At 46.8% G+C, this 12,903-nt stretch overlaps 1 protein-coding gene across 5 annotated transcripts in view; it reads left to right on the top strand.

Annotated features, from left to right (window-relative positions):
- Positions 1 to 12,903, top strand: part of IL16 (interleukin 16) — an 84,898-nt gene that overhangs the window by 31,985 nt on the left and 40,010 nt on the right. For 2 of the 5 annotated variants that reach the window (XM_028706037.2, XM_028706038.2), the window contains 7 exons: positions 1,068 to 1,464; positions 4,525 to 4,661; positions 5,977 to 6,109; positions 7,963 to 8,071; positions 9,987 to 10,132; positions 11,422 to 11,532; positions 12,492 to 12,606. In XM_028706037.2, the coding sequence (XP_028561870.2) occupies positions 1,156 to 1,464; positions 4,525 to 4,661; positions 5,977 to 6,109; positions 7,963 to 8,071; positions 9,987 to 10,132; positions 11,422 to 11,532; positions 12,492 to 12,606 (1,060 nt within the window). In that variant the 5' untranslated portion in view covers positions 1,068 to 1,155. Of the gene's footprint in view, positions 1 to 891; positions 1,465 to 4,524; positions 4,662 to 5,976; positions 6,110 to 7,962; positions 8,072 to 9,986; positions 10,133 to 11,421; positions 11,533 to 12,491; positions 12,607 to 12,903 lie in introns of those variants that run through there. The other 3 variants (XM_028706035.2, XM_028706039.2, XM_028706041.2) reach the window with 2 other exon arrangements.

Here is a 12,903-nt window from a genome sequence, read left to right as displayed (position 1 = left end):
TGACTCACACAGAACACAGTGGGGCAGACTTCTCTGAAGGTAGGCAATTCCTACTCTCAAAATACTCTTAAAAAGGGGTGAAGTGAAACCAGGTAGCCGATAATAGCAAGCATCCTGGTCTTTGTGGAACTACCAGCAGTGGTATAGCATGGATTGCCAGTGCCCGGGACAAGGCAAGTATTGCACCCTCTAAATATTGCACTGCCAGCCAGAGTGGACAGCACTGGGCTAGATGGGCAAAAACAGTCTGACCAGGGATCAATCAATTTCCTAAGCATGCCCAAATTCCCTGATGAGGAAAGGCTACAACATGGCAGGGGGTGGGGAGTAGTTTAGAGAAAAGGCAAGTAAGACGGCGTTACTGGGGTGGTTGGGAAAAGAGACTGTGTGTGCAGTTCCATTCCTCTCCATAGGCAGCTGAATATCAGAACAGGACTACAATCACAGCCAATCCTAGACTTCTGCACATCAATGCATTTATTTGGATACAGTTTCTTGACTCCCTCTGTCCCCATCTGGCCAGCCGCCAGCCCAGAGCTTCCTTTCCTTAAGCAGCTACAGGTGGCTTCAGGCTGGACAGATAATCAAGCTACTTGCCTTCCCCAAAGGGAAAAAAGATACAGGGATCCTCTATCCGGCGTACCTGGATTACAGATGTTTGGAAACATGTGCTTGTCACATGCCCACTTTGATTTTTGGGTGTATTTTTGAGGAGGAAGGGGCACAGGAGGATTGCCAAAACTGAAGAGGACCAATGCAAAATATTTGTTTTGAGTCTTCCATGGTGCTTAGAGACAGAAATAGAAAGAATATAAAGCCAAGAGATGAAGGCGGCGAAGCGGGGGGGGGGGGTGAGGGGAGACGTGCCTAGCACTTCTCTGCAAAATACAGAATTAGCAAGTCATGAGGCATCACGTTGCTGTGCCTGAACTGAAGGCCTGTGTCTTAAAAAAAATAAAAATCGCAAATTTGAAACGGTGTGTTATTTTGTGGTGGGGTGGGGAAGAAGAGATGAAACAGCAATATCTACAAGCCAGCTTTCTCTCCTCTGTATCTCTCTCCTCCAGCAGGATGTTCAGCTGCAATAATTGGGACAAGCCCCTGTAATAGCCATGGCAAATTGACGGGAAGCAGCAGATTACTGGGTGGGCGAAGATGGAGCGACAGAACAGCGCAAAGAGTCGGAAGTCGAAAACCCTGCGCTCCATTTCACGCTCCCTCATCCTCTGCAATGGCAAGAACAGCGACGACGGATCGAGCCCGGAGGAGAAGTACCCCAATCCCTTCGAAACGCAGGCCAACTGGGGTCAAGAGGAAAGCGACTACTGCCCTCGGCTTCAATTAACGTGTGCATCGTCAAGCGAGGACAGCCCTCCTGATCCTTTTATGATCACCAGCATGATGCAACTGAGGGCTGCGGCCAGCGATGGCTGCAAGAATATGAAGAGAAAGTTCTTCATCAAGGTAGGAGGTCACACCTGACCACTGGATGTTTGGTGTTCCCTAAGATCTGGGTAAGAGTTACCCCCCCCCCCAGTTGAATATGGGTTTTCTCCTGATCAGAGGTTTGGGAGACAAACCCCAGAAGCATGTCCCTTTCCCAAGGCAGCATGAATTTCCGTGCCAAGGGTATTACCCCCCCTACTGTGTGGCTTGCTCATCCAATGTGCTCTCCGTTCTGCAGCACAGCAGGCTCATCCTACCAGGAATACAGAGAGCATTGCTATGATACAAAGCTGTCATTACAGCGCACACAGCAGGGGTAAGCTGGGGTCTTAAAAGGCACCTCTCATCAGCAAAATGTGGCTTAAAAGCTGTTAGTTGGAGGGAAATGCTCGGAGACAGGTCTTCCGACTTGTGTTGCAAACGTTAGGGGTGCCCCTTAGGGATGTCACATATATACAGAGAGAGCCCCAGGCCGTAGGCTGGAAAGACAGGCAATAATCCTAATGCAGTGGAAGGTATCACTATTCATATCTGTTTCTCTCACCTACTGTTATTCACTGGCAAAGGGGATTTTGAAGCAGTGCGAAAGCCTGCCTGGCTTGGAGTGGAGTGGATATAGGAATAACTGCATAGTTAGGGACAGCTCAGTTGGTAGAGCATGAGACTCTTAATCTCAGGGTTGTGGGTTTGAGTCCCATGTCGGAAAAAAATTCCTGTATCGCAGGGGGTCAGACTAGATGATCCTTGTGGTCCTTTCCAACTACGAAATTCTATGATACTAGTACACAATGGCTGACATGCAATATTGCCTAGTACCGTATTTTTCGCTCTATAAGACGCACCAGACCACAAGACGCACCTAGTTTTTAGAGGAGGGAAACAAGAAAAAAAATAATATTCTGAATCTCAGCAGCCAGAACAGCAAGAGGGATCACTGAGCAGTGAAAGCAGCAATCCCTCTTGCTGTTCTGGCTTCTGGGATAGCTGCGCAGCCTGCATTCGCTCCATAAGACGCACACACGTCTCCCCTTACTTTTTAGGAGGGAAAAAGTGAGTCTTATAGAGCAAAAAATACGTTATTTAAAAAGTATGAGATTTCACACTTTAAATATTGTCATGTTAATTTGCACAAAGAAAGGTCCATAAGCTAGCTCCCAGATTTCAAAACCAGTACGCACCACCACCACCATCAAGATACAACAGCATAAAAGCGAGCTGTAGAACTCAGGATGGGCGATTCTGTCAATTACATTACAGATTGGCACAATTCCACATCAGTTAGTGGGTGGTGTTTTTGTTTTTTTTAAGGTCTTCATGAAAATTAGACAGCGTTTTAGTGTGCATCTTTCCTTCTATATGCATTTTTGCAAAACCAAATTGCCTAAGATCATGCATATTGTTCATTATATTCACAAACATACGCATCTTTATGCTCTCCCTTAATATATGCAATTTTGTACGTATGTTTTGGTTGGAGAACTATATTTTCCTGTAAACCTCTTTGAAGTATATATTGAGAAGTGGGATATAAACTTCTTAAATATATAAGAATAATTAAGTACATAGTAAAATATGGAGCAATGCAAAATTTGAAGAATAGCTGCATTTCAGTTTACATATTCTTTTGGGAAGTACAAATAAGGTAGGTTTGCATTAAAATGCAAGCCGTTTCAAAATTCTCTGCCCTCCTTAGGCAGAAGTAACAAATAAAAGACTGTGGGCTTTACATTTTCAAGCAAGCGGCAGGGGCCAAAAATATCTACCCGTCTGCAAAAAGGGTGAAAGAAAACAATACTCTTCGCGTCAAATTCATGTTAGCAGAACCATTCAACAAGATGATAGGCAGGCAGAGATAATGGCATCTAACACCAGTGGCGTAGCGTGGGTTGTCAGCACCCGGGGCAAGGCAAGTAATTTGCACCCCCTAACCCGTGGATTTGTGCCCCCTAACCCTAACCCCAGATGTTGCGCCCAGTGCGGCCGGGCCCCCCTGCACCCCCACGCTACGCCACTGTCTAACACCTCCTGTTTGCAGTACAAAACTGTATAAAAATGTTTTGATAAGAGATGATATAGGAATGACTATGAAGGAACAAAAGTTGGTGTAGTGCTATTTAGTGTTTGATGCTGGAAAGCTTGTGAGAATTCATACCTTTGAAATATGACTTGTCCATAGAAGAAATAATAGAATTGTCGAGTTGGAAGGGACCCTAAGGATCATCTAGTCCAACCCCCTGCAAAGCAGGAATATGCAGCTGTCTCGTACAACCTTGGCAGTATCAGCATCACTCTCTAAGCAACTAAACTGATCCATTTAAGACTGCAGATTTTTTTTTTTTATTTAAAGAGAAACACCAATAAAGCCATCATCACAAAAAGGTGCAACTAAGCAGAAAGAAATAAACTGCAGGTTTTTAAAAAGGAAAAGTAATGTGTAAAAACTTTACACATCAGAGGCTGAAATTCTCCTACATATCAGCAATAACGTTTTTAGAACAAGGCCAGGCTCCTTCAGAGACTTTCCTGGGCCCAACTACCAACAGAAAGGGAACTAAAATGAAACGAACCGCTTTGCTGCCAGAGGGCACGTCAAAAATATTGAAATGTGCAGTTAAGTAACATCCCTAAAGGCCTATAAAGAATGTATGTCACAATACCGCAAAAGCCATCTTGGCTTTTTCTCCAAATCAAGTAGACCTCATTTGAGAGACAAAGTACTAACAAAAAAGCTCAAATTTATCAAGGACCACAGCACAGACACCCCACACTATCCGCATAGCCTCCAAATGTCCCAATTTTCCCAGAACAGTCCCAGAATTACAGAAGTCGTCCCAGTTTTTGGCTTGATCCCAGAATGTTCCGTTTGTCTGTTTAGGACATCCCTATTTTCAATGGAGGAATGTTGGAGGGGATGTATCTGCTAAGATGCAGATTCAAAGATTGCATGGGATGGGGAATGTCTTCTGATTTGTATGAATACGCCAGCACATCTATTTTTAGGCTATCCAAATGTTATAGCTGGCCTCATGAGCAGCATCAGTTCTTACCTTAAATACCGTTCCAAATCTTCCCAACCAGGACAGCTGCATTTGGAAGCTCTGCATAGCCACGGGTACCGATGGGCTGGGAATTCAAGTCTCCAGGACTCCCAACTGCTCTGCTTTTGGAAAAGAATTCACCGTTAGCCATGTGATTGACGGAGGAGCTGCCCAGAGGTACTTCACATGTTCGCTTAAAGATGATGAATATGAATGTATTTGGTTACTCAGATTTCTAATTTACCTCTTCTAACCAAGGCTCAAAATAGGCAAAGGGCATTAGCATAATAACACAATTCACAATCCTGGATTGAATAACTAAATTCTATTATTGGAATTAATTATGCATGCATGTATCTATTTGCATGATTCATCACAGTGCACAGGCTGTGTCGAGGTTTGCAAACACTGATACTCAGAAATTGGAACATTGGTGAACATTGCATGACATCACAGCAGCTCAGCCAGAGCGGTATTTTAATAACACAACACATTAAGTGCTCTCACTTACAGGATGTGTTGTTATGCCCCATTCCAGCATCACCTGGTTGGGGTGGGGGGTGAGGGGCGTTGTTTGGTAAGGGGCAAACTACAACTAATCCAGAATGCGGCAGCTAGACTGGTGACTGGGGGCGGCCGCCGAGACCACATAACACTGGTCTTGAAAGACCTACATTGCCTCCCAGTACGTTTCCGAGCACAATTCAAAGTGCTGGTGTTGACCTTTAAAGCCCTCAACGGCCTTGGCCCAGTATACCTGAAGGAGCGTCTCCTCCCCCATCGTTCTGCCCGGACACTGAGGTCCAGCGCCGAGGGCCTTCTGGCGGTTCCCTCACTGCGAGAAGCAAAGCTACAGGGAACCAGGCAGAGGGCCTTCTCGGTAGTGGCGCCCGGCCTGTGGAACGCCCTCCCATCAGATGTCAAAGCGATAAATAACTACCTGACATTCAGAAGACATCTTAAGGCAGCCCTGTTCAGGGAAGTTTTTAATCTGTGATATTTTACTGTATCTTTGGTTTTTATGGAAGCCGCCCAGAGTGGCTGAGGAAACCCAGCCAGATGGGCGGGGTACAAATAAATTATTATTATTATTATTATTATTATTATTATTATTATTATTATGCAGTCTCCAAATCTCTAAGTTACCTGAGCTTCAGGGAAAGAAGCAGCCACAGGGAAGTGATTCCAGTTCCAGATAAATACAGCGGTACCTTGGTTCTTGAACGGCTTAGTTGTCGAACAAATCTACTCCCAAACGCCGCAAACCCAGAAATGAGTGTTCTGGTTTGCGAACGTTTTTCCTGGAAGCCGAACGTCCGACGCGACTTCTGCTTGAGTGCAGGAAGCTCCTGCAGCCAATCGAAAGCCGCACCTTGGTTTTCGAACGGTTTCGGGAGTCGGACGGACTCCCGGAACGGATTATGTTTGAGAACTAAGGTACCGCTGTATTTCTAACGTCAATTTCAGTGTGTTTCTGATGCTGTTTTTAAAGGGATGGCCGCCTAAGCCCTGGCGACGAACTTCTCACTGTCAACGGACAATCTCTTAAGGAGCTCTCCAGCAAAGAAGCGGAATCGCTCATCCGGTCGGCAAAAGGCTTGGTAAACTTAGTCATTGCTAACAAGGTACGTGGGAGAGACCTCCTGGTAGGAGGACCACAGGCTGCAGGTGTGGGGGGAGAGACTTTGGCAAGATGCCCTACATGACTCCTCCTTCCTCTTTTCTTTTTTGTCTCTGCCCACTTGCTCCTTCAGCCAAAGGGGAAGCAAGTAGCACTTGTTATTCCTTATTTTTTGTCCAGAGGGGAAAAAGCAGGCCAGTGCCTAGCAATAGCCATAGGAGTACCGAGCACCAGGGCCAGAAATCTCTAGTGATTACTGGTGTGGGTTCATTTCCTAAGAAGAGGCCCTGATATGTCCTCCTGGAAAGACTCTGATGGCATGAACATAAAGCCACACATTCTCATAGCAAATAATTTCAAGGTTTCCAGGAAGAGTAGCATTTAGCCTTCAAAGGTCTGGGTGTAAACCAGAATTTTTTAATTTTTTAAAAAATTCCTCCTGGAAGTCAGTTATGAGGGAGACAGATACACTTCACCAGGTAGGCCATTCCCCAAAGGGGGAGCCACCACATACAAGGCCCTGTTGCAAGTCTCTTCTGTAAATGTAAGAGGAAATTCATCAGACGGCAGCATCAGCCACAAGGCAGAACTATGCGTGGCAGGGACCAATTGGGCAGCACCACAAACAGGACCCAAGGTGGTTGGTATTAGGGAAGGTGTGGCCTGTGGGTTAAACCACAGAGCCTAGGGCTTGCCCATCAGAAGGTCGGCAGTTCGAATCTCCGTGACGGGCTGAGCTCCCATTGCTCGGTCCCTGCTCCTGCCAACCTAGTTCGAAAGCACTCAGTGCAAGTAGATAAATAGGTACCGCTCCAGTGGGAAGGTAAATGGCATTTCCGTGTGCTGCTCTGGTTCACCAGAAGCAGCTTAGTCATGCTGGCCACATGACCCGGAAGCTGTACGCCGGCTCCCTCGGCCAAAAAAGCGAGATGAGCGCCGCAACCAAGGTTGCAACTCTGATCCCCGTATGGGACAGCTCTGTATTCCTGCATTGCAGGGGGTTGGACTAGATGATCCTCAGGGTCCCTTCCACCTCTACAGTTCTAGGATTCTATGCTTTTCTACATTAATGCCATTCCCCCAAAGTGTTCAGTAAGGGGAAGATACCCAGCGACGGCGTTTGAGTAACTTAACAAAAGCGCCCTCTGCTGTGGGGAAAAAGGAAGTTGCCATTCGACAATAAATCTTGATGGCAGGATGTGATGGGATTTTCTGAAAATCCAGATGTTGAAAACAGGAGCAAGTATTCCCAAGGGCATTCCTGGCAGGGGGTGGGTGGGGGGATACATGGCTGCCCTAACAGCAATGTCTGTCAATGTGGGGTTTGTGGAATCCATGCAGGCATTCAGCAGGGCAGAAACAGGTGTTATGAGAAGGGCTGTGTAGCTCAGTGGCAGAGCTGCTGGCATCTCCAGGTAGAGATGGTTAAGTCCCCTGCCTGAATCCCTGGAGAGTCATTGCCAGTCAGTGTACATAATGCTTGACTATATAGACTTAATGGTATAAGGAAGCTTCCTACCTTCCTATAATCATACTGAAGAGAGCCACCCTTCTCCCGTTTCTGGCCTGCCACACAGCTGTTAAAACTAAGCTTTCTCTGAGCTATTAGTCAAAGATTCGTTAGCCCTAATTAAAAATTATTTAACATATAGGGGATTCATTATCCAAGTCTGCTAAAGTTTTCAAGAATCTCTTGCATGGGTATGACAAATGGCTCCGCCATTTTGGTGAGGGGTATTATTGGTGTTGCAGGCCAAGACAGGAGAGAGCTCCAGCATATTCAGGCAAGCTCAGAGTAAACATTCTCCCCTTAAAAGATTAAGCTAGTCTTTTTCTCCATAAATCTTCCCACTCCAGGAATCCTCAGTTTGTTCTCGCAAAGAACAGCCTGTTAAACAGGACGTACACAACGGCTCCATTCTACAGACAAAAGCAAAATGTCAGAGGACTCGCAGCAATTCAGCCAGTAAGTTCTAGCGGCAATTTATATTTTAACACTTAATGCTGTTATTTCCTCCTCCTCCCCACATCCATTTTCCTTTTGTGTCGTGCCTTCTTAGATTGTAAGCTCTCTCTTTTTAGTGATTGACAAACCTCTCTGGGAGCCTTCTTTAGCTGAAGATCAGCATTTAAAAATCTATCTGAATTCAAAGAACTATATAGCACTTTAGGATATCGAAAGCAATCCATGTATGTTATCTTGGTAATCCTGGCAAACAACACCGTAAGGCAGGGCAGAATAATTGTTGCCTTGTTGAACTCGGTGGTTGTTTTTAAAACTGCATATGTACATCAGCTGGAGATGTATTTTATGAGGCAACAAGTAACCTGGAAAATAATAACGATAATAATAATAATAGACGTTGCCATGGTGATATTGCAGATGGGTGTGCGAGGAGGAAGGACTGAGGCTGAAGATGCCCATGGTGGGCAAGGCCAGAGTCCATAGTGGGTGGAGCAATTAAGGGAAATTCTAACTTTATACAGTAGGCTAGCTTCTACACACACACACAAACCTCCACAAGTGCTGGGGTGGTGGTGCGCATTGCATGTGTGATGTCACACACACAGTGGCGTAGCGTGGGTTGTCAGCACCCGGGGCAAGGCAAATAATTTGCGCCCCCTAACCCGTGGATTCGAATCCCAGTGGCGGGGTGCGCTCCCGTTGTTCGGTCCCAGCGCCTGCCAACCTAGCAGTTCGAAAGCACCCCCGGGTCAAGTAGATAAATAGGGACCGCTTACTAGCGGGAAGGTAAACGGCGTTTCCGTGTGCGGCTCTGGCTCGCCAGAGCAGCAATGTCACGCTGGCCACGTGACCCGGAAGTGTCTCCGGACAGCGCTGGCCCCCGGCCTCTTGAGTGAGATGGGTGCACAACCCTAGAGTCTGTCAAGACTGGCTCGTACGGGCAGGGGTACCTTTACCTTTACCTTAACCTATGGATTTTGCGCCCCCTAACCCGTGGAGCACCCCCCCAGATGTTGCGCCCGGTGCGGCCGGCCCCCCTGCACCCCCCACGCTACGCCACTGCACACACACACCTTCCAATGCTGTGTAGGCTGGGGCAGCCTTTTGCTAGGCTGCACTGGTCTCCATGGTGTTAGGAGATGCTGTGGAGACTGTCACAGCCTGCCCTGAGGCCTAGCGGAAGGCTGCACCAGCCAGCTTGGTGTCAGGAGTAGTCCTCACAGCATAATAATAATAATAATAATAATAATAATAATAATAATTTATTATTTATACCCCGCCCATCTGGCTGAGTCTCCCCAGCCACTCTGGGCAGCTCCCAATCAAATGTCAAAAACAGTACAGCATTAAATATTAAAAGCTTCCCTGAACAGGGCTGCCTTCAGATGTCTTTTAAGATAGGATAACTGCTTATTTCCTTCACATCTGAAGGAAGGGTGTTCCACAGGGCGGGCGCCACTACCGAGAAGGCCCTCTGTCTGGTTCCCTGTAACCTCACTTCTCGCAATGAGGGAACCGCTAGAAGGCCCTCGGTGCTGGATCTCAGTGTCCGGGCTGAACGATGGGGGAGGAGACACTCTTTCAGGTATACAGGACCGAGGCATCTCCCAACATTGCACAGGCCAGCACAACCTTCTATTGATGCTACGCCGTGCTCAGCCCGGCAGTTCGGCCTCCTCCGCCCCCTCAATATTCAGGGGGCTGAGCCCCCCACTAAGGAATATTGAGGGGACTGCACACCTCTCCATCCTCCATATTTGGTAGGTTTGCACATGGTGAGCCTACACACCTCTCCATCTTCCAAATCTGCCTTGAAAATGTTGATTTGGAAACACCTGCAGTGCTGCAGTTTATCTTCTGGTCCTTGTGATGCACTCCTGATTGTCTCATACCTTCTCCCTTCTCTTGTTAACAGGTGTGAGTCCATACTGGATAGGGGAAATTGACAGCCCCATGGCAAAGAAATCAGCCTCCCGATACAGGCAGTCCCATTCTCTTTACAGCAACAGGAAGTCTCTCTCTCAGCAGCTGGACACCTCAGCAGGAAGAGCCTCTGTAAACGTAAGAGGAAATCCATCAGATGGCAGCAGCAACAAGGCAGAGCTATGCTTAGCAGGGAACAGCTGGTATACAGCTTTAAGGCTACCAATTTCCCTCCTGTCAAGGGAACAGTCACCTATTTTCCATCACGGCTACAAGAGCATAGGGCTGTTGCTCCCAAACTGTGTGTGCCAGGGCATTAGTTTATTAACTAATAAAAGGGAAGCGGGTGGCGCTGTGGCCTAAACCACTGAGCCTCTTGAGCTTGCCGATCAGAAGGTCGGCAGTTCGAATCCCTGCGACGGACTGAGTTCCTGTTGCTCTGTCCCAGCTCCTTCCAACCTAGCAGTTCCAAAACACGCCAGTGCAAGTAGATAAATAGGTACCGCTGTGGCGGGAAGGTAAATGGCATTTCCATGCATTCTGGCTTCTGTCACAGTGTCCCGTTGCACCAAATGCAGTTTAGTCATGCTGGCCACATGACCCAGAAAGCTGTCTGTGGACAAATGCTGGCTCCCTCAGCCTGAAAGCGAGATGAGTGCACAACCCCATAGTCAACTTTGACTGGACTTAACCGTCCAGGCGTCCTTTACCTTACCTTTATTTTATTAACTAATTAATGTCTCCAATGAACCCAAAGCCATCCATACATGGAGGAGACTGCCCACAGCATCTCTAAGCATCCAGGCATTATCCTCTCAGTCTGGCTGAAACTCTGTAGTAGAGCATATGCATCGTGGTGCATAAGGTTTCCAGTTCAAGCCACACTAGGTAGCATGAGGAAAGACTCTCTTGGTAGGAGTAGGGGAATTTAATGTTGTGGCCTCCAGATGTTCTCGAATTATAACTCCTATCAGCTCCAGCCTGAGTGACTAATTGTCAGTAATGATGGGAGCAGTGTTAGAAACTCAAATAACTAATCTAGGCACCAAATGACCCCCTTAAACCAGGGTTACAGTTGCCAAAACGGAATGCCTAATTGCCATTTCGGGGCCAGGCGGCTCAAAAATTGCATTTTCCAACACGCCTTTTTGGCTTGTGAAATTTGTTCCGATTGTGCGGTGCGGGTGCCACTACGGAGAAGGCCCTCTGCCTGGTTCCCTGTAACCTCACTTCTCACAGTGAGGGAACTGCCAGAAGGCTCTCGGAGCTGGACCTCAGTGTTCATACTGTTTCAGAAAGTGTGAATTGAGTAGGCTCACGTTAAAATTCAAACTAAACCCTATTTGTATCCTACCCCTGGTCATAACATCCATGGTCTCCTGTCCTTTCAAGTAGCATTGACCTGTTGCTTTTCGTTGAACATGCAGCCCCTTTGCAGGTCTTCGCGGTCGCTGAGTACAGCCCAGCTGATGCATGCGACGTGTGGTCTTCAAGCCTCTGTAATCTCCAATATTGTTTTAATGAAAGGCCAAGGGAAGGTGAGATGCTAATTTTAATCATGTGTCTCCTCTGCTTGGGCAGGAATGGTTTCCAAGAGGCTGCTAAGCAATACTGCTTAGACTTAGGAGGGATGTAGGAAGGCATCATTAACCGTTCTCAAATTCCCATCAGCCCCATTCAGCAAGGCCAAAACATTTTTCAGTAAGACTGGAATTGTATTCTCAGTTATCTCAGAGTAATTACACTGAACTCAGTGGAACTCATGGCATATCTGTGAAATTGTAGGTTTTGTCTATCAGTTCATAAGTTCTCTCCCATCTGTATTTTTGAGGGTTGGGTGGCTAGCATTGCCATACGGAATTTCCCAGACATAGCTGGGATTTGGTAAAATCTGGATGCATGGTAACCCATGTCGGAAGTGCAGATTTTGGCGAATTTCCATAAAAATAGTTGGAAAACTTCGATTTTTGAGCTCAAAAACAACTTTGGGCAAAGCTAAAGAAAGCGACACGGGTGGCGCTGTGGGTTAAACCACAGAGTCTAGGACTTGCCAATCAGAAGGTTGGCGGTTCGAATCCCTGCAATGGGGTGAGCTCCCGTTGCTCGGTCCCTGCTCCTGCCAACCTGGCAGTTCGAAATTATGCCAGTGCAAGTAGAGAAATAGGTACCGCTCCAGCAGGAAGGTAAACGGTGTTTCCATGTGCTGCTCTGGTTTGCCAGAAGTGGCTTTGTCATGCTGGCCACATGACCCGGAAGCTGTACGCCAGCTCCCTCGGCCAATAAAGCGAGATGAGCACTGCAACCCCAGAGTTGGTCACGACTGGACCTAATGATCAGGGGTCCCTTTACCTTTAAAGAAAGCTCAAGAACTTTGGCCAAAAATTAAAATAAAATAATGGCAAGACCTTTGTAATGTGCAACGTTTACATTTAACTGGGAAAGCCTTTTTAAAACCGCTTCATCAACTAAACATGTTCCCCATGCATCCTCCCCTTAGGGCCTTGGTTTCAGCATTGTGGGTGGCAAAGACAGTATTTATGGCCCCATTGGCATATATGTGAAGACTATCTTTCCTGGAGGAGCTGCCGCTGCAGATGGAAGGCTGCAAGAAGGTGGGAGAACTTTGCTTCTGTATATGTAGACCACCCTTTTCTTTTTATAACAAGTGGGTAACTGTGAAATAGAATAAATACATCCTGTTGTGCATTGCATCTTCTTTGCAGTATGTTTGTTTGTGTGCGCACACTCATTTATACTGAGTGGAAACTGAAAATACACAATGGTTTTCAATCTTCGTTTGTGACCCACAACCTTTGTTCAGGTTGCGTCATTGTCCTTGCTATGGACTTCAGTTGGTCGCCTTTGAGGGGCCTGGTAGGATTTTTTCCACTTGGCAAATTGGCACCGGT

This window comes from Podarcis muralis, chromosome 14 (assembly GCF_964188315.1).
Source record: "Podarcis muralis chromosome 14, rPodMur119.hap1.1, whole genome shotgun sequence".
NCBI lineage: Eukaryota > Metazoa > Chordata > Lepidosauria > Squamata > Lacertidae > Podarcis > Podarcis muralis.
Note: the sequence above shows the minus strand (reverse complement) of the source record. Positions and strands in the feature narration are given on the sequence as shown.